Genomic DNA, 25,972 nt, shown 5'->3' on the forward strand with positions numbered 1-25,972 from the left:
TGAATTCCCTAACTTTGACCGTAGTGTACACATATCGTTCCTCAGTCTTGATCTTGTTCAGCATGAATAACTCCCTACCCTTGACCTTGGTCGATACAGATACAGTAACTACCTAACCTTGACCTTGGTCGATACAGATACAGTAACTACCTACCCTTGACCTTGGTCCATACAGATACAGTAACTACCTAACCTTCACCTGAGTCTATTATGATATTTACGTTAAGCACTAACCTTAATTAGTAGTGAAGGAGATAAGGTGCAAACAAAATGTTTCCTTTCATGTAGTTCGAAGGTCAAACTGTAGGTCAAAGTGATCATCTATTGATATGAGACACACTGCCTCATCAAGGTGAACCCATTGATAAATTGTATAAGAAAGATGGCCAAAACAAACTTTGTTTTTATTGAAGTCAAAATGTAGGTCACAACAACCTACTTTTTATATGTTATACACTGTCTAACCAAGTATAAGTTCCTAAAAGGTCACAGCCTTTCTGTTTACATATCTCACCTCAAGGGAGATGCTGTACTTAATAGCCTAGACTTAATTTTGTTTTGTTGCTTTTTTTTCTGACCACACATGCTAAAATTTGAAATAAGTATAACATGTCAGTAAAAACTAAATGTAACTTACCCTTTTGATGAGGTCATATGCTGTGTACTTCTTCACCTCCTCTGTCATAACTTTGCTGAACTGGTTTGCCCATGTTTGGACTCTGGAAAATACAAGTGACATAAAAAAATTACAGGTAAAACAGAAGTTTGATCAGGCAGATAAAGTACAGCTAAATCTGACAGTATATAGACAATTATTGTTGCTTAACATATCTATCTCACACACACAACAAAAAATAATCAGTTGATATTGATACCTTGGCACTGAGATTTCAACTCTTCCAATTTACTGAAAAATGTTAAGCTCCTTGAAATAAAAATTCCTAACAAGAACCAGACTAAACAGAATGTGTGACCTTGACCTAAAATCTAAGTGATATTATTAGTATCCTGATTCAATACCACACGTTCCTGCAATTTTATATAAGGACAGCAGTAAAAGGGATATAACTCCCCAGAAAATTTTTAAATTAGCCAAAAAGAAAATAATTATCTTTTTTAAAAAAAAAACTTTAAAAAATTTTGAATACATGCCAGAAGGGATAATGATTAGTGAATTAAGAATTCTTGTAGTTTCTTGGAAAATTTCCAATGCTATACTTAAATCAATTCTATGTCAGATGGCATACTGGAAAGGTACGTAGTTTAGTGGTCATCTTATCTTTACTGAAAATACTGTGGAAAAAATATCATTGTGCTAATTTTTGCCTCTGAATAGTGTCTATATATAGCAATTTTTACTGTGGTGTGAATCCATTGTGGTGCTAATTCAACAAAAAGTAATAATATGCTAAATTCAGATTATGTTAACTTAAGTATGTTTACTACAATTTAAATGTGTCTTTGACTATTTCAATGTAATAGTCAGATATAATATGCAATATCATCATAACTATGTTCTGAATATCTTCAGGATGTGATATAATCTTAGAAAAAATTTGTGGAGTCATCATTGGTGCATGTTTGATTAGCTATTACAAATGGACATAAAATTCAAATTCTAAATTTCTTTCACACACTGAGGAGTGGACTTGAGATGGATTGCAGTCACCTGCTTGACTGCGTGGGATTTTCCTGTATAATCTGGTTTCCTCCAACAGTGAGATCCCTTGTGTATCCAGGCTAACACGAGTGATTAGCATAAATTGAAATAAGAAATATTACACGACTTTTTGAGAGTTTTGTCAGATATTGGGATCAAAACTGAATTTCCATTGCTGTAACACAGAACTCATTACTGTGATGAAACAGGACAGTCCAATGTATACAGATGATCACGGAAAATTTCAAACCCAATATAATTAAACTTTACCAGATACAGCTGTGTTTTTAAGACTATAAAGATATCTATATATATCTAATTTGAATGTAAGGTAGACAGAATAAATCTGTAGAGGATGTCTGGCCGTCACAAGAAGGATGCATGCTTGGAAATTCCGGATTACCACCAAGAATTGCACTCATGTAAAATTACAAATCAATTCTCCTTTTTAGGTCAGAGACATTTCCACATAAGGTGCCACAGTTAATTGATAGCAGGAACCTTTGTACTCAGGCTGACCAAAAAAATGTCACCATTACTTTCACATTCTTAATTAACTTTTTCCTGAATTCATTATTGGTATCAAGGTCGCCATTTAGATGATCAATCTCGTGTGCTTATAAACAAAACTGACATTTCTCCGATAGTGTCCCAATTAACTTAGCAACACAGACACTCACCACAATATTCTGGAACAGGTTACAGTGTTTCCATGGTAAGGATGTTGGATACATGATTTTACTGTTCATCAGAATACTTCTATCATTTTATTGTGAATCAGGATACATGTATCTTTTTACTTTTAATCAGATAAATATATAAAAAATACCTGTATCTATCAATACCTGTATCTATAATCTATCAATACCTGTATCTATACTCCATCAATACCTGTATCTATACTCCATCATTATTTGTATTCAATACATGTATCTATACTCTATAAATACCTGTATCTATACTCTAACAATGCCTGTATCTATATTCTATCAATACCTGTATCTATACTCTATCAATACCTGCATCTATACTCTATCAATACCTGTATCTATACTCTATCAATACCTGTATCTATACTCTATCAATACCTGTATCTATACTCTATCAATACCTGTATCTATACTCTATCAATACCTGTATCTATACAATATAAATACCTGTATCTATCAATACCTGTATCTATACTCTATCAATACCTGTATCTATACTCTATCAATACTTGTATCTATCAATACCTGTATCTATATTCTATCAATACCTGTATCTATACTCTATCAATACCTGTATCTATGCACTATCAATACCTGTATCTATCAATACCTGTATCTATACTCTATCAATACCTGTATCTATATTCTATAAATACCTGTATCTATCAATACCTGTATCTATACTCTATCAATACCTGTATCTATATCTATCAATACACTATCAATACCTGTATCTATATTCTATCAATACCTGTATCTTTACACTATCAATATCTGTAGCTATACACTATCAATACCTGTATCTATATTCTATAAATACCTGTATCTATATTCTATCAATACCTGTATCTATACTCTATCAATACCTGTATCTATACACTATCAATACCTGTATCTATCAATACCTGTATCTATACTCTATCAATACCTGTATCTATACTCTATCAATACGTGTATCTATATTCTATAAATACCTGTATCTATACACTATCAATACCTGTATCTATCAATACCTGTATCTATCAATACCTGTATCTATACATTATCAATACCTGTATCTATAATCTATCAATACCTGTATCTATACACTATCAATACCTGTATCTATCAATACCTGTATCTATCAATACCTGTATCTATACACTATCAATACCTGTATCTATACACTATCAATACTTGTATCTATACTCTATCAATACCTGTATCTATTCTCTATCAATATCTGTAGCTATACTCTATCAATACCTGTATCTATTCTCTATCAATATCTGTAGCTATACACTATCAATACCTGTATCTATACTCTATCAATACCTGTATCTATTCTCTTTCAATATCTGTAGCTATACACTATCAATACCTGTATCTATATTCTATAAATACCTGTATCTATACTCTATCAATACCTGTATCTATACACTATCAATACCTGTATTTATCAATACCTGTATCTATACTCTATCAATACCTGTATCTATACTCTATCAATACCTGTATCTATACACTATCAATACCTGTATCTATCAATACCTGTATCTATACACTATCAATACCTGTATCTATACTCTATCAATACTTGTATCTACCAATACCTGTATCTATATTCTATAAATACCTGTATATATCAATACATACATTTATATTCTATCAATACCTGTATCTATATTCTATAAATACCTGTATCTATACACTATCAATACCTGTATCTATCAATACCTGTATCTATATTCTATCAACACCTGTATCTATATTCTATAAATACCTGTATATATCTATACTCTATCAATCCTGTTTCTATTCTCTAGTATTACTTTGGCACTTGGTTCTCATTACATTAGCAAATAAAAAAAATCCCCAGTAACTGTCATAAAGCATTGTTATGTGGCCATTTGTTTATGGTATTCCAGGAAATGGTGGTATAGTAAAGTCATTTTGATTGTCTGCCTGGTAAATCCCCCATCAGACTTACAAGAAGACATGACTTTGCATAAAATCCTGAGGAAGGCATATTGTTTATCAAATCCTAATTTATCTGCTAGACAACAGGAGGAAAATACTGATGAGGGAACCGTAGTGATGTCTGTAGTGGGACTTCTGTGATCAGAGAAAAGGGAGGACTGCAGGATGTGGTCTGTTAGGTCTAATGTGTCAGGCCATCCCTGTTAGTACTGAAGGATACACCACATAATATACATATATATATTACATAGGGTTTAATAAATAATGACAATAGCATAATGTCCACGATAATGATCAGAACCAGCCGGTGTTTATTGCAGGTGTTATCACATCAGAAAGAAATACTGACACCGGGGATTTTATCAACAGAATACAAAACATTTGTACAACAGAAACAAAAGTCAATATACTTCACAGTGTGAAAGATAATTGGTATCAGGTTTTATATTTATCTGTAAATTACCCAGGGAGGAATCTCTCAGCTCATCACCCAATGCTGTTTGTAATACAGAGTGCTATTCTCAAGTGGTCAGTAAGTTGTCACAGTAAATGTAAGTCAGCTGGTACAGCTGGTATTGTAGCCAGGGTGATATTACAATATAAGTCTGCTGGTATTGTATTATAGCCAGGGTGATATTACAATATAAGTCAGCCGGTATTATAGCCATGGTGGTATTACAATGTAAGTCAGCTGGTATTGTATTGTAGCCGGGGTGATATTACAATATAAGTCTGCTGATATTGTATTGTAGCCAGGGTGATATTACAATGTAAGTCAGCTGGTGTTGTATTATAACCAGGGTGATATTACCATATAAGTCTGCTGATATTGTATTGTAGCCAGGGTGATATTACAATGTAAGTCAGCTGGTATTGTAACCAGGGTGATATTACCATATAAGTCTGCTGATATTGTAGCCAGGGTGATATTACCATATAAGTCTGCTGATATTGTAGCCAGGGTGATATTACAATGTAAGTCAGCTGGTATTGTAACCAGGGTGATATTACCATATAAGTCTGCTGATATTGTAGCCAGGGTGATATTACCATATAAGTCTGCTGATATTGTAGCCAGGGTGATATTCCCATATAAGTCTGCTGATATTGTAGCCAGGGTGATATTACAATATAAGTCTGCTGATATTGTATTATAACCAGGGTGATATTACCATATAAGTCTGCTGATATTGTAGCCAGGGTGATATTACCATATAAGTCTGCTGATATTGTAGCCAGGGTGATATTACCATATAAGTCTGCTGATATTGTAGCCAGGGTGATATTACCATATAAGTCTGCTGATGTTGTAGCCAGGGTGATATTACCATACAAGTCTGCTGATATTGTAACCAGGGTGATATTACCATATAAGTCTGCTGATATTGTAACCAGGGTGATATTCCTAGTATATTTCCAGATATTTCCTGTTTAGTGAATGGTCACCTAGTAAAACATTACTGAACAGTTTCACTTAAGATGATCCCAACCATTAATTTCTAGTCCTACCACATGAACCACTACACAATAGACCTGGCCATCAGGTGGACAAATATCAACCATGAATTTCCAGTCTGCCATATAAATCATTACAAAGCAGAACACAGATGGAAGGTGTGTGAAGTCTAGAACTCACAGACCAACTAATACTCCCGACATAAAAATTTAGATCTTTTAAAATGACAGAAGAAATACAATTAAGGAAGAAGCTACAGGCATAAAATATAGCTAAATCAGATTTGCATAGAGATGCTTGGTAAAATAACTTCACTTTAGAAATAATCCTGACACCCGAGTATTTGAATGAATTATCCACAGCTAAGATCGTAGGAGATCACAACAAAACTCCCTCGATATAATTGAATAAATATGAGAGGTTGTCATACTGTGAGCAAAAACCTAACATCTGATATCACAATTGGGAGAAAATATTTTCATGAAATCAATTTATTTTAGTACCGTTATAAAACATAGAGCTGGAAATCAGAAATCTCGAGATTTGCTATATTATCATATTATTCAAGATGGCTTGATAGTGCAGATCAACAAGCCTAACCAAAGCTTTGATTGAGGGACTAAGAAGCGTCGATGGTTCGCCATGTTATGTGAATCAATTATCAGAGAAAGCACATTGTGAATACTAAGCTAGCTGTTATTGACTGGGGGGAGAGGTCATAGAATTTTCACTTCTTGAGAGAGGTAACTTATAACTTATTATTTACTGAGAGGAGAGGTCAAAGGTAACCTGTCATTGACTGTGGGGAGAGGTCAAAGGTAACCTGTCATTGACTGTGGGGAGAGATCACAGGTAACCTGTCACTGACTGTGGGGATAGATCACAGGTAACCTGTCACTGACTGTGGGGAGAGGTCACAGGTAACCTGTCACTAACTGTGGGGAGAGGTCACAGGTAACCTGTCACTGACTGTGGAGAGAGATCACAGGTAACCTGTCATTGACTGTGGGGAGAGGTCACAGGTAACCTGTCACTGACTGTAGGGAGAGGTCACAGGTAACCTGTCACTGACTGTGGAGAGAGATCACAGGTAACCTGTCACTGACTGAGGGGAGAGGTCACAGGTAACCTGTCACTGACTGAGGGGAAAGAAATAACGATAACAAACTTTCATAGTCAAAATCCAAGAAAGCTGCCAGTCAGCACTTTGTTTTCTGGTCAGACCACCCCAAAATTTAACAGGACTAAAGGGAACCTCTATATGAAATTTCAGAAAGATCCATGCAGTACTTCTCTAGCAATTGCGATAACAAATTTCCATTTTCAAAATTCAAGATGGCCGTCTGTCAGCAATTTTATTATTTTGATAAGTACCAAAATCAAAAGAACATAACTAAGGACCGAGGGGCACCTACACACAAATTGTCGGATGGACAATTGATGCCATGTGAATATCGGTCAATTTTAATTGCTAATGATATATAAGTGGATTCTTAAGTCCCTCCTCCCCAAGTCTTAATTAGCTGTCATTTAAGCTTCTTCATTCAAACATTCAGTAGCCTGGACGAAAAGTAATTTGAACTTTGACCTCCAGTTGACCTCCATTCGTGGCACTGATTATTATTAATTTCACATCTGAGAGCTTTATCTGACAAAATGGAGATGACAGGTTAATAAGGCTTCTATCAATATGGTTATTATCTCTTTAACTAGTTTCTTCATATAGCTATTAAAAAATAAAACTGGTATTGACAATTGTCCATTCTGTCACATACATCTATATCTTGATAAAAGACTGTCTTGGTTCTTTAAGTGGCACGTCCAGGACATCACTGTATGGGAAAGGTAGTCCATCACTTTCTTTACCAAGAGAAGGGAAATTTCATGTACTATCCAAGAGATAGGAAATGTCATGTACTACCCAAGAGATAGGAAATGTCATGTACTACTCAGTGAGATAGGAAATGTCATGTACTATACCCAGTGATATAGGAAATGTCATGTACTATACTCAATGAGATAGGAAATGTCATGTACTATATTCAGTGAGATAGGAAATGTCATGTACTACTCAATGAGATAGGAAATGTCATGTACTATACTCAGTGAGATAAGAAATGTCATGTACTACCCAGTGAGATAGGAAATGTCATGTACTATACCCAGTGAGATAGGAAATGTCATGTACTATACTCAGTGTGATAGGAAATATCATGTACTATACCCAGTGTGATAGGAAATTTCATGTACTATACTCAGTGAGATAGGAAATGTCATGTACTACCCAGTGAGATAGGAAATGTCATGTACTATACCCAGTGAGATAGGAAATGTCATGTACTATACTCAGTGTGATAGGAAATATCATGTACTATACCCAGTGTGATAGGAAATGTCATGTGCTATACTCAGTGAGATAGGAAATGTCATGTACTACCCAGTGAGATAGGAAATGTCATGTGCTATACTAAGTGTGATAGAAAATATCATGTACTATACCCAGTGAGATAGGAAATGTCATGTGCTATACTCAGTGAGATAGGAAATGTCATGTACTATACCCAGTGTGATAGGAAATATCATGTACTATACCCAGTGAGATAGGAAATGTCATGTGCTATACTCAGTGAGATAGGAAATATCATGTACTATACCCAGTGAGATAGGAAATGTCATGTACTATACTCAGTGAGATAGGAAATGTCATGTACTATACTCAATGAGATAGGAAATGTCATGTACTACCCAGTGAGATAGGAAATGTCATGTACTACTCAATGAGATAGGAAATGTCATGTACTACTCAGTGAGATAGGAAATGTCATGTGCTACTCAATGAGATAGGAAATGTCATTTACTATACTCAGTGAGATAGGAAATGTCATGTACTATACTCAGTGAGATAGGAAATGTCATGTACTACCCAGTGAGATAGGAAATGTCATGTACTATACCCAGTGAGATAGGAAATGTCATGTACTATACCCAGTGTGATAGGAAATATCATGTACTACACTCAAGTGAGATAGGAAATGTCATGTACTACTCAATGAGATAGGAAATGTCATGTGCTATACTCCGTGAGATAGGAAATGTCATGTACTACCCAGTGAGATAGGAAATGTCATGTACTATACCCAGTGAGATAGGAAATGTCATGTACTATACTCAGTGCGATAGAAAATATCATGTACTATACCCAGTGAGATAGGAAATGTCATGTACTATACTCAGTGTGATAGGAAATATCATGTACTATACTCAGTGAGATAGGAAATGTCATGTACTATATTCAGTGAGATAGGAAATGTCATGTACTACTCAATGAGATTGGAAATTTCATGTACTACCCAGTGAGATAGGAAATGTCATGTACTATATTCAGTGTGATAGGAAATGTCATGTACTATACTCAGTGAGATAGGAAATGTCATGTACTACTCAATGAGATAGGAAATGTCATTTACTTCTCAGTGAGATAGGAAATGTCGTGTACTACTCAATGAGATAGGAAATGTCATGTGCTATACTCAGTGAGATAGGAAATATCGTGTACTACTCAGTGAGATAGGAAATGTCGTTTACTATACTCAGTGAAATAGTTATAATATAACAGGCCCCACTTGTATAAAACATCTCAAGTCAAGATTTTCCTCAGCTAATATCTCCTTGAAAATATCTTGTATGAAAATTCCTCAAGGAATTTCAGGACATCCTAGCCGATGCCTTCCTCCTGTTCCTTGAGAAAATTTTATACATGCCGTTTTTGAGGAGATATCAGCTGAGGAAAATCTCGACTTGAGGAAATCTCAAGTTGAGATGTTTTATACAAGTGGGGCAGGTCAGTCACAAATTACAACACAACAGATTTGTCACAGTACAGGGTCAGTAATAGACACAAATTATAATGGAACAGATCAGTTTTGGACACTGGGTATAATTTATCTAATAAGTCAGTCACAAACACTGGGGATACTAGTAAACAGGTCAGTCACAGACACTGGGGATACTAGTAAACAGGTCAGTCACAGACACTGGGGATACCAGTAAACAGGTCAGTCACAGACACTGGGGATACCAGTAAACAGGTCAGTCACAGACACAGGGTTTTACTTAACAAGTCAGCCACAGACACTGGGGATACTAGTTAACAAGTCAGCCACAGACACTGGGGATACTAGTAAACAGGTCAGTCACAGACACTGGGGATACTAGTAAACAGGTCAGTTACAGACACTGGGGATACCAGTAAACAGGTCAGTCACAGACACTGGGGATACCAGTAAACAGGTCAGTCACAGACACAGGGTTTTACTTAACAAGTCGGCCACAGACACTGGGGATACTAGTAAACAGGTCAGTCACAGACACAGGGTTTTACTTAACAAGTCAGTCACAGACACTGGGGATACTAGTTAACAAGTCAGTCACAGACACTGGGGATACTAGTTAACAGGTCAGTCACAGACACTGGGGATACTAGTAAACAGGTCAGTCACAGACACTTGGGATACTAGTTAACAAGTCAGCCACAGACACTGGGGATACTAGTAAACAGGTCAGTCACAGACACTTGGGATACTAGTTAACAAGTCAGTCACAGACACTTGGGATACTAGTTAACAAGTCAGCCACAGACACTGGGGATATTAGTTAACAGGTCAGTCACAGACACATGATATAAGTTAACAGGTTAGTTATAAAAACTATGGATGTAATCTAATTGATGATGACAACAAATTCCTCAGCCTAACCCAACTCCATGAAGCAACAGTGACAGTCTATAAAAGAGTTAGTCCATTCAGGCTTTATTCTCCACAGCCAAGAAAAAGCCCTATAAACTTGTGTTAAAAGTACAAAGCTATTTGTCTCCGTCGGAGTTCAGGATTGAGCACCAATCAATAGAAGACAAGGTATTTGTCACCAAAGACAATTAAAAATGTTCACTTTCCATATATATCTAGCTAAATATCTTTTAATATGTTTTCACTTCAATGTTTTAAGGTCTGATATGGCTTAGCCTCTAATGGAGCTCTCTAAATCTAAACTTTATTTCACAATTATGAAAGAAGCTTATAGCTTACATTAATCACTCATGTTGGAACTCCTAAAAACTCTTTGTGGAGCTCTCTGAATCCAAACTCAGTCTCTCAAAATAGGCAAACTTATAATGCATGTCTTTGAAAGAATATTCTAAGAAGTGCCTGGACTCTAGACTTTCGTAAAGTGATAATACATTGACTTCTGCAGCCATGTTAATGAAAGACCCTCAACAGATAACCTAGATGAATGAGCAAAACAACATGTTTTCTACTGTAAACAGTCTATTCTTTATGTACTAATTTCATGTCAATCCTTTTTAAGGAGTATTCACCCAGTCAATATATTTGATGTTTTTCACTGAAATACAGACTTAAACCACAAAAGCTCTTGTTTTAGAGATCCACCTCTAAACCAAATCTAGTTATAGGTACATATACTTCCAGATCTGTGTTCCTTCATCATACTTAAATAACCCAACATCTCCACTCCTTCATCATAGTATGACAAAAATAGGTTTTCAAACCACTTACAATTACCCAACATCTCCACTCCTTCATCATAGTATGACAAAAATAGGTTTTCAAACCACTTAAAATCATCGAACAGCCTTAATATATTGTCAATAACTGTTAAATTGAATTTCTCATATACAGCCGTATCATAGCTATTTTGTGAAACAAGACTTCAGAAGAACTGTGGCTAACAGTAAAGAAATATTTATTGTCAGTCTTAATGAATTTCTTATCTGATTTAATAGAAATTTGAGAAGGTAATCAATGAAAAGACTGTGTGTAGCAGAAGAGCTAGAAGCTCTGGGAACTGATTTTCTATCTACGATACTGGTGACCTTGACCTTGACCTTTGACCTTCAGACCTGAACAGCAATCCCAGACAAGATTTATCATGTTTGAAAGCCACAAGGAATCTCAGGTCATAAGGTGGGAACCTTTCCTTGGATGACCAACAATGAAGATGTTGTGTCCTTCAGCCGTAACAAATAAAAGCTGTCCCAAGCTCAATCAAATAAAAGCTTCCAAAACAACAGATCTAGAGGGCCTGTATCACTCACCGGAATATTTAAGTAAATAATGCAAAACTAGACATTTCTTTAGAAGGAAAACATTTCCCCTGATGAGCTTCACCCCACAGATACAGATTAAAATATAGACAATATCCTGCAATTCCTGAAGAAGATACATTTTACAGAAATTGATAGATTTTCCGTATTGGGCCCCGCTCCTTGGGCCCCCTTATCATCATCATCAAACTTTATTTCTTCTTCAGTGAAACTTGCTTAATATAATGTATTAATTTGTCAAGGAAAAATGTATTAATAAGCAGAATGTGACATTAACAGCTGACACATTTTTCCTGACGTCTAAACTTTTCACTTAATTTTCAGATGCACCAAAGTGACGTGTTTCTAACAGAAAAAATGTTTGAAGAGAATAAATTTAAAATCTGGTTTGTTTTTTCAATAAGAACAGTGATTTTCCTTGACTTTTGGTGTTCATTCTTTGAAATATCTGAACTGCAATAATAAATTATCCTGAATGGTCATGACAATTCAGGTGATATTCACTTTACATGTGATCAGATGTTCTGCCATTTGATTTATTTATCCATTACTGTACAGACTCCATAATGGTGTATCATCACAAAGTTGGTATATATACAGAGTATATCGCTGCAACTTCGATAAAATGCGTTCTGAAGATCACAACTTGATTTTTGTTGACAAAAATAGCCAACAGAGTGTGAACTGTTCACCTTTGAATCGCCACATGTCATTGGCTGGTAATTAGTGGTTATCTTTAATGGCCAATCAAATGTTGTGGAACGTGGCATAGGAAAAACCCAGTTTTAGATAATTTTACTGTCACCTTACAAGTGCTCGGGGTAATTTAAGTAATAAATGATTGGAAGCAGTATTAAAACGTCGACATTCTGATATTATGACCAATTAGGAATCCCATCTCCATTCCATACAATACCTTTTTTCCCTGAACAAATTGTCAGAAAAAGAGGATTACGATATCAGCAAAGACAAAAGCATCCAAATGAAGCTTTTCAGGGCATGTGTGATAATTTTCTATGATAAATTTTGCATTAGTGGGAAGTGTCTCTGTAAATTCATTGAGCGTCAGTACTCCAACTGGATATTTGAAAGAGAACGCATGGCACTGACAATGTACTTTAAGAAAAGTTTCAATACGGAGCCATCCTGAAACTGGAAACCCTGAGATTTCACCAAAGTATGGGTTACAGTGATATTATTCTCTGGTCTACAAGAATTGTGCACAGGTTGCGCACAAATAAGTAATGGCACCATTGCATAGTTGGACACAGAGAGAACATGAGGAATGAGCTGGATTAGCTGGCACAGACAACACTGGACATAATTTGTAAATTATTTGAATGTCTGACATAGATTCCAATGCGTGCATTATCACATAAGCCTGGTATGAAGAATGACAATTCCTAAAAATGTCAAAGATATGGTCATTCTCCATTCTTGCTATTAAAGCCGATGACACAACAGACATTATGGCACTCTTAACGTTGGATTCCATTGACATTTTGAAGGTATTGTATAAAGACATAAGTAATTTTACAAGTAGGGAACTAGCCAATATCTCTGGAGCACTTTCAGAATATCATGGAAATATCTTTTCGCACACACTATTCTGAGGTTTCAGACTGCACTTCCAAAAACGCAAACAACTGTGCAATGAAGATCTGTTTTCCCTGTTGGGCCAAGTCCTTCTGGCCCCTGGGGGTTGAGACCCACCTGATTTCCCTTCACTCAAGCATGCTTCAGACCAAATCTGGACAATATCCTGCAATTTCTGAAGAACAAGATAGATTTTAAAGAAATTGATATATTTTCCCTGTTGGGCCCTGTTCATGGGGCCAGAACCCACTATTCATATAAAACTGATATCCCTGATGTCACAACGCCCATTCAATTTAAAGCTGCCCACTATCCCTATCCGGTAAAAGCTTAAACAAAGGCCTTGATGAATAAAAACTCTCCTTCTTGCCCTACCAAATAAAAGTTCTACCCCACGCCCTACCAAATAAAAGCTCTCTTCCAGGCTCTACCCAATAAAAGCTCTTCTCCAGGCCCTATCTAATAAAAGCTCTCTTCCAGGTCCGACCTAATAAAAGCTTTCTTCTGGGCCCTACCTAATAAAAGCTCTCCTCCAGGCCCTATCTAATAAAAGCTCTCTTCCAGGCCCTACCAAATAAAAGCTCTCCTCCAGACCCTACCTAATAAAAGCTCTCCTCCAGGCCCTACCTAATAAAAGCTCTCCTCCAGGCTCTACCAAATACAAGCTCTACCCCTAGACCTACCTAATACAAGTGTCCCCTATCATTATCACATAAAAAATGACTCCCTAGTTCCTACTAATAAAATCTGACCCAATGCCTTACCAGATACCTCTCTACTTCTATCAGCCACCAAATACAAAAGCTGCCTCCCTACCTTAAGCTGTCCCTAGGCCAAAACTCATATCACTCAATTCCAATATTGTTACGTACTTCACTCTCAGTAACTAAATTTTCTACCAGGACGTTTACTCACTGAAAGACACTCTAAATTGATTTCTAGATCTCTGTATCAATAGTAATTCCATTCCATTGGTACAGTATCTGATATCTTCTGTGGAAATTCAATTCAAAACTGAACAAATAAAGGTCAAGGATGAAGACTTGGACACAGAAGTCTAGTTACTGGATATGTCTGAAGATCTCCAGAAGGAAGTAAAATCTTCAGTAAAGACAGTCTAGTTACTGGATAAATCTGAAGATCTCGATAGAAGTCAGATCTTCAGTAAACTAGTTTATGTTACTGGATAAATCTGAAGATCTCCAGAGATAAGTAAGATCTTCAGTTTGTATTATGAGTACAGGCATTTGATCAATTACATGGAGTTATGCCCCTTTATAATATATCATTAGATATTTCATTGATGATCAGACCACTGATGTGTCAGTAGTCATATGGATATTTATGCTGGTTAACACTGGTTGAATCTAAAAACAAGATTTTCAAAAACAATTCAATTACCTTTACAAACAGAAAATGTTCCTTGTAGGATACCAACAGTTTCGTGAATAATGTATGACCTTCCACTAAATTGTGTGCTGAAAAATATATTGTTTTCTGATAACTTACATTTGTGCACATGTTTATACCATGAAGTTGAATGAAATGCTTTCCCTTTGTAATTACAGTACATTTTATTGTTAGAAATTGGGGCGAAATTTGTTGGGACATAAAATAAACTTTCATAATAACATAAAGTGTGTTCAATTCAAATTTTAAAATATCTGTCTGTTTTCTCTGCACATAAGTATTGTTATGAATAAATATAAGTGACAGCTAAGGCAATGTAAACGCTTAGTTCTCCCAATGCCATTGACCATGTGTGCACCCATGAGGATGTCTCTACATCTGCTTCATTGTTACGAGGCTTGAACTGTATTTATGAGCTCGATGTCTGTTTATCAGTTGGGGCCATATTCAAATATCTATATCGGATAACAGATGTTTTCTTTAATACTGTTACCCATAGACATACTACCCATAAAATGGGCATGTACCCTTGAGTATACCCCGACACTGGTCACTACGGCTACAATAACTACTGCTTACTACATGTATTGCACAAATGCAATCGGCCTGATATCACAAATGCTCCCTTGCAGGCAAACAAATATGTCTGGATTATTGCAGGATTTCTTTAAGCAAAGTCCTTTAGTCCCCTAAAAGCATTTCTAGACTGGTAGGAATAAATAACCATGCAGAAATCAGTTCTCCAACATTTCTGTATAGGTTGCAGGTTTTGCAGACAGTGTCTGGATTACTGCTGGTCCATTGTACATGGTTTTTTACGACACTTTTTGAAGTTAAAAAGCCATAGTAAAGCTGTTGTTTAAGTCTACATAGCTAAAATTTCTGTTTTTCTTGACACAACCTTGAACAATATTTCGTACTATATCTTGTTCTGTTTTCCCTGGATTAACAACAGATGCTTCCTTACTATCACAACAATGCTATTATAGGTTAAAACAAAATCTTCTTAAAAAATTAATTCACAGCTAATTTTACTCACTGTTGGAATGCTAGATATTGCCAAACATAATTTTAAAGCATAATTCAAAATATTAAAATTGATTGTTTTTTCGTCTCCGCAACTCTTCCCGTTGCGTGTCCTGCGATGTGGGAAAAAAAATAAAAGAGATGTGAGGAAACACAATAAGTTAAACGTTTCCTTGTCTCTGCTACGACACAATGGAAGATCACATGACTTTAGCCCCTCAGGTGTCACAATGAGACACATTCACTAAACACTCAACCTTGGTTCATTAATTAGATTAAGCAACATGCTGGTTTGTGATAAAACAGGTCCTTCATACATGCTTTTTTAATCCTTATTTATAAAGCTCACACCTGCTGCGACTCATGAAATTGAGTCTTGTGCTTCAGATACAGTAATAAAAACCACTATCTAATAACAGGGAATCACATCATCAGCATTACACTACTGACATATCTGTAACAGAATATCATAGCTACGGACCATCAATTAGCACCGTAGACATAAAAACCCGAAAGGCTACCACTTTCAGTATTAAGAAATATTCTATTAATGAATGTCTTCTACTGAGATTAGCTGAAAATGTCTGGTTCTGACTGAAACATTAGTTATTGATTCTCAGTGATTAATGATTAACTGTCAAGGACACACAGACTGGATAATTTGATAGGATTCCATGTGCATTCAACCGTGTCGTGTAGGAGGAGTGGTACAAAAGTGGCGATATGATTTGTTAGAAATGCATACAGTTGGTACACATGTAATTTCAAGTTTATATTTTCATAAATATCAATAGTGCATGCCACATGAAATTACTAAATGGAATGTTTCGTTAATTCTTGCAAGTTGTTTTAAAGTAATATTTTGGGGATTAAACTCTTTTACTTGAGTGCCGAGTATAATGTTGTGTAACAGCACCTAAACATTATATCTAAGGCAAGTTTTAATTTAACAAGTTTTAATTTATATAAGTCTTGAATATAAAAGTACCACATGGCCTCGTTACCTTTGTGCTTATGCAAATCTCCCTTCATTTTCAGTTCAATTGGTAAAGCAGTGAATTAAGAAACTTTGGGCAAGTTGATCCAACCCTACAGCACACTTAAAACTCTGTTGGGTTTTTATTCAAAGTGACTGTTGGCCACTGTGGTGACATAGATCTGGAATCTCTGTTAATTTACAAAGGACAAAGTAATGTGGAATTGTACATGTATGTATAATTATATTAACCTTCAAGCTTTGTGCTAGAGGGAATTTCCATTTAGTTCAATATATTTGTAGACCCAGTGAACTGAGACGCCAGAGGCTGGAGGTTTAATCCAAAGTGAAGCACACTATCTATCTCCTTATAAATTATATCTAACCATCAGAAAACAGATTCTAGCTTAATAAAACTTCATTGTACACAAATGGAGGACTTTTATTTTGGGCAGAATTAATTTTACAATGGCTGTCTGCAGACCATTTCCTAATAAAATGCAGAGAATGTAGTGAGGCCTCCATCATATGTAAATTTGTTCAGCAATAACGGCTCCTCAGACATAATAGTCTGCTCCTCTTTCTCATACTAAGTGTCCTTTTATTTGCTATCCCAGCAATTCTGTCAATTCCTAGCAATGATCACAGCCAATAACAAACAGGCGTTCATCACAGCATTAGGCCTGAACTATGTACCAGTCTCCTGATAGTGATACAAACATCCTAACACAGTGAGGCCAGCTCCATCCCAGTCTCCTGATGGTGATACAAACATCCTAACATAGTGAGGCCAGATCCATCCCAGTCTCCTGATAGTGATACAAACATCCTAACACAATGAGGCCAGCTCCATCCCAGTCTCCTGATAGTGATACAAACATCCTAACACAATGAGGCCAGCTCCATCCCAGTCTCCTCAGTGATACAAACATCCTAACACAATGAGGCCAGCTCCATCCCAGTCTCCTGATAGTGATACAAACATCTTAACACAGTGAGGCCAGATCCATCCCAGTCTCCTGATAGTGATACAAACATCCTAACACAATGAGGCCAGCTCCATCCCAGTCTCCTGATAGTGATACAAACATCCTAACACAATGAGGCCAGCTCCATCCCAGTCTCCTGATAGTGATACAAACATCCTAACACAATGAGGCCAGCTCCATCCCAGTCTCCTCATAGTGATATCCCAACACAGTGAGGCCAGCTCCATCCCAGTCTCCTGATAGTGATACAAACATCCTAACACAATGAGGCCAGCTCCATCCTAGTCTCCCGATAGTGATACAAACATCCTAACACAGTGAATCCAGCCGCATTTCCAGAACCATTTAACCTTACCAAAAACCCTTTCATTTGTGTTTTCGTTTCATGCATTTGGGATAATTTCGTTTTGAATGTCTGACCCTTTTTTGTTTGTGTTTGTGATGATTTGTGTTTGTATATTGTGCCTGGAATATTGGAATGAATATGCATGTCCTAAAGAATCTAAATATTGAACTGTATGACATGGCATGTAGATTGTCTGTATTTGTGAGAGAAAAATGTATAGAGAGCAAACAATTGAGCTCTAATTAATGTCTGGAAGGACTGGCACAAATTTTCACATCAAGAAAAATAAAAGTCTCAGTTATGACAGAATTATTACTACAAGAGGCCCAGAGGGCATGTATTGCTCACCTGGATATTTAAGTCAATAATGTTAAACTGTACATTTCTTTAGAAGGAAAATATTTTTCCTGAAGAGCCTCACCCAACAGATACAGATTCAAATTCCCTTTGGGTGGGGACAGAGATCAGCTGTTAATCTCTTGATGTCCAGCAATGCTAATAAGTTTGGATGATAATCTCAATAGCTTTAAAGATATAATCTGTATAGGGTGGGACCAGACCCCACAACAAATTACCAGTTATGATTGTGTTTACCATAAATTTGCGGGTATAGTGCGCACTCGGGTATAGTGCGCAGGTACTTTTTTGAGGTCAGATTCAAAAAAATAAAAAAAAGATTTTCTACAGAAAGATTAATTGATTACTGGTTACCATGATGAAACAGTTGTGGTTTGATCCATTGATAATTAGGAAACCACAATCATCGTGACCCTAACATATTTAATTACCTTATGTAAACAAATTCACACAGGTGCCTGACTTAACAAGCATGAAAGGCTTGGCTAACTGGATAATTAATGGTTCTTAACAGATAACAAACACATTGAGTATGAGGAGATTGATGACACCCGGCTTTGGCTGAATGCGTGCTATTGCTCAGGAAAACGATGTTGTTTTAACTGTCTGAAAAGTTTCAATCATACCTTGTCCTCATATCTGTACCTACCGCAGTATCTGAAGGTGCTTAGTTATAGATTGTTTACACCAACTTCGACATGGAGAAACAGCGAATGCCATTTACTATGCCAAGAGACTTGAGTTTCGTGCCGCTGGTCGCCACTTCGACATTCCAGAGTGAAATATCAAGGCATGGAAGAAAAAAATGACCGTCTAAAGTCCTAACCACTGACCAGAAGGGCTGACATAGGTGCGACAGCGAAACACCCAGAGATGGAGAGAGAGCTTTTCAAATTTGTATACGATCGCCAAGATGGCGGCATTGCTGCCGGTACAACAGAACTGCGCGTGCGAGCCATGCAGATCAAGAGAGGTCATGGGGTCACCAACTTTGGGCATCGGTGGGATGGGCTGTCCGATTTATGAACAGAATGGCAATCGCCCAAAAACTCAGTGAATTCCACAGATACATCATCAAAATGAGGCAGAAATTCAGACACTACTATAGCCCCGACCAATAGTAAGACCGTCACTATTCGAACGACGGGAAACGAAAAAAAAAATTAGATTCACCGTAATGCTAGCTTGAATGGCCGATGATTAAAACATTCGAAATTTATTTTATTTTATTTTTTTGTTGTTGTTTTTATCTCCAAACTATCATATATGAGCGACGACTTTTACATATAACTATGTTAAGGGAGGTAATCGAATATGGCGGACACAGAACTTGGGAATGATAACCCCAAGAATGGCATGCTCCTGCGTATAATGCGCACCCCCTTTTTGACACGACAGTTTTAGCTTGAAAAAGTGCGCACTATACGCGAAAATTTACGGTATCTCCTGATGCTCAGCAATACAATAGTTATTCAGTGGGGATCATGTTTCAGACCAAATATGGACAATATCCTGAAATTCCTAAAGAACAAGATAAATTTTAAAGAAATTGACAGATTTTCCCTACTGGGCCCCATCCCTCAGGCCCCAGGGTGCCAGCACCCACTGTTTATACAAAACTTATTTCCTTCACCCAAGCATGCTTCAGACCAATTTTGGACAATATTCTACAATTCTTGAAGAACAAGATAGATTATAGATTTTTCCTATTGGGACCCGCCCCTTTAACCCTAGGTGCCAATGTTATTAGCTCACCTGGTCCAAATGGCCAAGTGAGCTATAGTGTTATCAAAGCATCCAACAGACTGACGGACAACAGACAACAGAAAAAGGACACTGCAGTATCCTTAAGGGCCCTTTGGGCCAGGCGACCTAATAACAGATGAGGAAATCAACAATATTCACCGAATGGTACAGAATATACATGCGTTAAAATCATATCAGTCTCTTGATTAAAACAGCCTGCAAAAATCTCAAATCCCGAAAGTGATTACTTAGATCTAAATGAAGTAACATATCAGGTTTTAAAGGGAACCATTACATAATATTTTTGAAATATTCTTTCCATGTTTTCAAGTTATGTAGTAGTCAACATCTCAAATATCACCAGTATATATACAGTCAATTGTCAAATATCAACATTTATGCTTATTAGATTTACATACATTTATTCATTTGTATAGCATCGTTCGAATCAGTCAGTAATATTATACTGGAGTCTATCTCCATTATTATATACGTAACCTGTTGATCTGTAACCAGTCTATCATTTTCCATTTTGTGTTTTCTGTTTTGCCTGATTATTTTTTGTTTCCGTATCCATTAAAAAGTCAATGAATAAAAAATCTTGTTACAAAAAGCCGTCAATGGGTAACACCAATATGCCCCATTGACTATGAAATAACAAGGACATAAAAAACTATTACACAAGATTTAATACTGTAAAGTTAACAGGAAAAAAGCACAATTTTTTCATGTTTTCTTTGTTCAATCTCCAGTTGACATTTCTGGTGATGATAGGAGCTTGGTTTTACACTGTCGTTGACCAACATAAATATAAACCAGTCTGAAGAAGAAAGTTTTTGCTGTCTGCGGAAGTCTGCGGGCAACATAAGTGAGTAAGTAATCCCGATCTTCTGTTACATAATGGTCCTATCTCCGGAAGTCAAACCTTGCAGTGATGGGGCAGCATAACACGCTCAATAACTACCTATATATCATTTGCCAAAGATCGATTGTCTGTCATTCAGCTTACAAGCACTTACTAAAGATCAATTTAAACCAACAGGTTTGCTGCTTCCTCTGCACCAGTCGACCCTTCACTCCGAAGTCAGGCATGATTATACCACTGTTACTACCAGTCCACCCTTCACTCCAAAGTCAGGTGTCATTATACCACTGTTACTACCAGTCCACCCTTCACTCCAAAGTCAGACATGATTATACCACTGTTACTACCAGTCGACCCTTCACTCCGAAGTCAGGCATGATTACACCACTGTTACTACCAGTCCACCCTTCACTCCAAAGTCAGACATGATTATACCACTGTTACTAACAGTCCACCCTTCACTCCAAAGTCAGGTGTCATTATACCACTGTTACCACCCACGACCCTTCACTCCAAAGTCAGGTGTCATTATACCACTGTTACCACCCACGACCCTTCACTCCAAAGTCAGGTGTCATTATACCACTGTTACCACCCGTGACCCTTCACTCCAAAGTCAGACATAATTATACCACTGTTACTAACAGTCCACCCTTCACTCCAAAGTCAGGTGTCATTATACCACTTTTACTACCTGCAACCCTTCACTCCAAAGTCAGACATGGTTATACCACTGTTACTACCAGTCCACCCTTCACTCCAAAGTCAGGTGTCATTATACCACTGTTACTACCAGTCCACCCTTCACTCCACAGTCAGGTGTCATTATACCACTGTTACTGCCAGTCCACCCTTCACTCCAAAGTCAGGTGTCATTATACCACTGTTACTACCAATCCACCCTTCACTCCAAAGTCAGGGGTCATTATACCACTGTTACTACCTGCAACCCTTCACTCCAAAGTCAGGTGTCATTATACCACTGTTACTACCAGTCCACCCTTCACTCCAAAGTCAGGTGTCATTATACCACTGTTACTACCAGTCCACCCTTCACTCCAAAGTCAGGTGTCATTATACCACTGTTACTACCAGTCCACCTTTCACTCCAAAGTCAGGTGTCATTATACCACTGTTACTACCTGCAACCCTTCACTCCAAAGTCAGGGGTCATTATACCACACTAATCAGTATTCTATTTTCCTTACACTTTTTATCTATAACATCATGTAGTCGACAGTTTGTTGTCAAGAAAAAGGTGCTCTCTATGAAAGGAGTCCAGACTGAAATTGATGTCTGCACCAGAGATCATATCAAGGCTTGCCATCGGTGATAATCAATAACACTTGTTCCTTACGTCCTAGTTTGATGATATACTCTTCTTGTGACCCAGCTGTAGGGTAGCAATAAACACAATCATATCAGTTCCCTAAGGGTACAGGTGGCTGAATTTTATATTTAGACCCAGAATAATCATGATAAAAGTTAGTTATCCAAAGAAAGTGAAAAAGGAATTAATTTTGTTGAATTAAGAATTGTGATTTGATTTTTGGGTTATCAAGAGAAAGCTACTGTATTGATTATTCTAATGAATTACATCAGACTTAAGGGTAAATGCTACCTGACCTACCGTATTTGACCTAATTAGCACAGCTCCAACCCTAAATGCACTTAATGAATTATCCCGTAAAAAGCTTGCCCACTTGAATGGTTTCCCACTACAATACTCAGCCGCCTGATTTCATGTCTCCCGTCATATCTCCAACTACTAGGACTAAAATCTTTATTCATGACCATACATTTGAGATTTTTTTTTCGGTTTTTTGTTCAAGTCTGTTACATCATAATCTTTCTAGCACTACCATCTAGATGGCACAGCTCCAGTGCATACCAATACCTGTTTTTAGGTTATTGAAAGTACTTGTTCTGCATGAGTGAGAAATTTAAGGAGTTGACCAATCATGTGATACATTTGACATCTATGTATCACTTTGACCGCCCATGTCTTACATGTAAACAGTGATGTAGAAGACAGACACTTTTCCTATGACCCGTTTTTGTTTTTTTTTTTTTTTCAAGGCCCTTGACTGAAAGTGAAATATTCTGATTTAGCTAAACACTATATATCATTACACAAAAACTTGTCCAATTTATACAAAAACAATCAAGCATGACTGAAGTTCAACAATTTATTGATGATTGTAAAAGTGTTGATATATGTACATGGAAAACATAATTTTGGTGCAAACGGGCAACTCACTCATAAGCACCTAATAAAACTAAGCTAACAAGCTTGACTCTGTGACATCAGAGAAGCACAGTGAAGAAGGCAAACGGCTAGACTCCATATAAGAGAAGTACTTGACTCTGAAGAGACTCGGCTCAAAGAGAAGTGACTTGACTCTGTGACTTACTATGTATACAGAGTAGATGCCTTCAAACACGGGACAAACTTGACTCCTAAGGTAACCAATGAGAAGACCCTTGACTCTGTAATGATTCAGAGAAGTGACTTGACTCACATAAGGTCTTTGGAGAAGCTTGACTAATCTTCTAAAGATAACTGATTATATAAGTGATTGGGAGGAGGGGGAAATTGACAATTCAGCAGTTAAGGTATATGAATTAAACGACTTGAAGAATTTTGAGAATTGATATTCCCATTCCTTTTTCAATACGAATGTCTATATCACATAGGTGCTATGGCCACATATGGAAATGTTAAGACAGTATTTGCATGCTTAAGACAAGGTATTCACACGTACAAAAATTTTTCAGAGTACAAAAAAAAAATATTCAATACATAATTAACAATTATGTAATTATCACCAATACAGGTTGAAATGACTGATTTATATGTATAGATGCAGGTAGTGTGGGTGTGTGAACACAAGTGGGGCTAGCTGTTGTACATGTCAAAACAGTGATCCCTGAGCACATTCTGTATTGGTAACATTGTGATTATAACAGGTTCATATAAGATCTTCGAAGTTATCTCTTATATTCCTTATATCTGATTATCTCTTTTCCCATCACTTCAATTATTATGTAAAAAACTGATTTATGAAAAATTGTGGCCAAACCCTTTAAATCAGCTTATCCACAGCATACTAAATAGGCTGGATCTTACGACCATGATTTCACATTTCAATGGTATGTCTACAAAGCTATTCTAAATGATAACAAACAAACATATATTATGATATGTGCACAAAGTTATACTATCAGCTAACAAACCAATTGTCATGACTCTTAGACTCTTGATTTTACAGAAGGAGATGATTTCATAATTTGGTAAACTTTGCATTTATATGAAATGGGTTAAATAAGTTCAGATTGCTAAATCCAATCAACTTTTTGTATTTCAAAACTATTCAATTTTAAGTCCACACAACTATTCTATAAGATAACAAACAAACCATTAGTCTACAGAGCTATTCTATAGGGTAACAAGCAAACCAACTGTTAGTTTACACAGCTTTTCTATAAGCTAACAAACAAACCAACTGCAAGTCCACACAGCTATTTCATAGGTTAACAAACAAACCAACTTAGTCCACACAGCTATTCTATAAACTTACCCCACTGTATGGCCACACTGCTATTCTATAAGCTGACAAACTAACCCCACAGTATGGCCACACTGCTATTCTATAAGCTGACAAACTAACCCCATTGTATGGCCACACTGCTTTTCTATAAGTTAACAAACTAACCCCACAGTATGGTCACACTGCTATTCCATAAGCTGACAAACTAACCCCACAGTATGGCCACACTGCTATTCTATAAGTTAACAAACTAACCCCACTGTATGGCCACACTGCTATTCTATAAGTTAACAAATTAACCTAACTGTATGGCCATACTGCTATTCTATAACCATGATGATCAAAACCTTCCCATATACGGCACATGGCAGCAAGCCTCATACAGTGTCCAATGGGTCATTAGGAGTGTAGCTTAATAATACATACGAAGATTAAACAGTCTGCCAGTCAGATAATGTAATGTCACGCATTTGTTTAATGGATGTCGATGTAGAAAATAGCCTTAGGATTAAATCCTTGGCCAATTTTACCCATTATCATGCTGTGATCAAGGTAAGCGAGCCTGATAACATAGACGGTATAATTGTCTTTGGCGATATATGGATTGTTATCCTGAGTCAAGACCGGAGATCTCATTCCATCAACAATTTGTAATTAATGTATTACATATAAAATATCCCCGATTATCTTAATCAAATTATTTGCCATCAGAGATCTAACAAATCAGTCTGACTGTATGTAAACAACGAACTTAAAAAAACAGTGTTCTAATTAAAAAAGGATTTACCTGTCTATAAATTCAGCCTACGTTTTGTATCTACCATTTTACTCAGGTGTGTAATGCATGGAATCCCTAATATCTTCAATTCTAGCTCTAAAACAGGAGCATCATGAAACCATGTCTGTATAACAAACTAGTTACAGGTGATGACACCATGTCTGTATAACAAACTGTAGTTACAGGTGATGACACCATGTCTGTATAACAAACTGTAGTTACAGGTGATGACACCATGTCTGTATAACAAACTGTAGTTACAGGTAAGTATATACAGATCTGTACTGGTGATGACATTGAAACCAATAACAATAATGTATAATAACAAACTGACATTATACAACATTAGAACATGATTAAAGACCTATAGTGTTAAGGTCATAGCCTAAATCCATCACTACTTTTTCATTTCATACTGTATATTCT

At 36.6% G+C, this 25,972-nt stretch overlaps 1 protein-coding gene across 1 annotated transcript in view; it reads right to left on the minus strand.

Annotated features, from left to right (window-relative positions):
- Nucleotides 1-25,972, minus strand: part of LOC132560333 (voltage-dependent calcium channel subunit alpha-2/delta-3-like) — a 173,708-nt gene that overhangs the window by 101,172 nt on the left and 46,564 nt on the right. Inside the window, exon 3 of the mRNA XM_060225006.1 lies at nt 638-719. Within this exon, the coding sequence (XP_060080989.1) occupies nt 638-719 (82 nt within the window). The remainder of the gene's footprint in view (nt 1-637; nt 720-25,972) is intronic.

Source organism: Ylistrum balloti, unplaced genomic scaffold (assembly GCF_031769215.1).
Source record: "Ylistrum balloti isolate Yb309-2 unplaced genomic scaffold, AGI_CSIRO_Ybal_v1 Utg371048, whole genome shotgun sequence".
Classification (NCBI taxonomy): domain Eukaryota; kingdom Metazoa; phylum Mollusca; class Bivalvia; order Pectinida; family Pectinidae; genus Ylistrum; species Ylistrum balloti.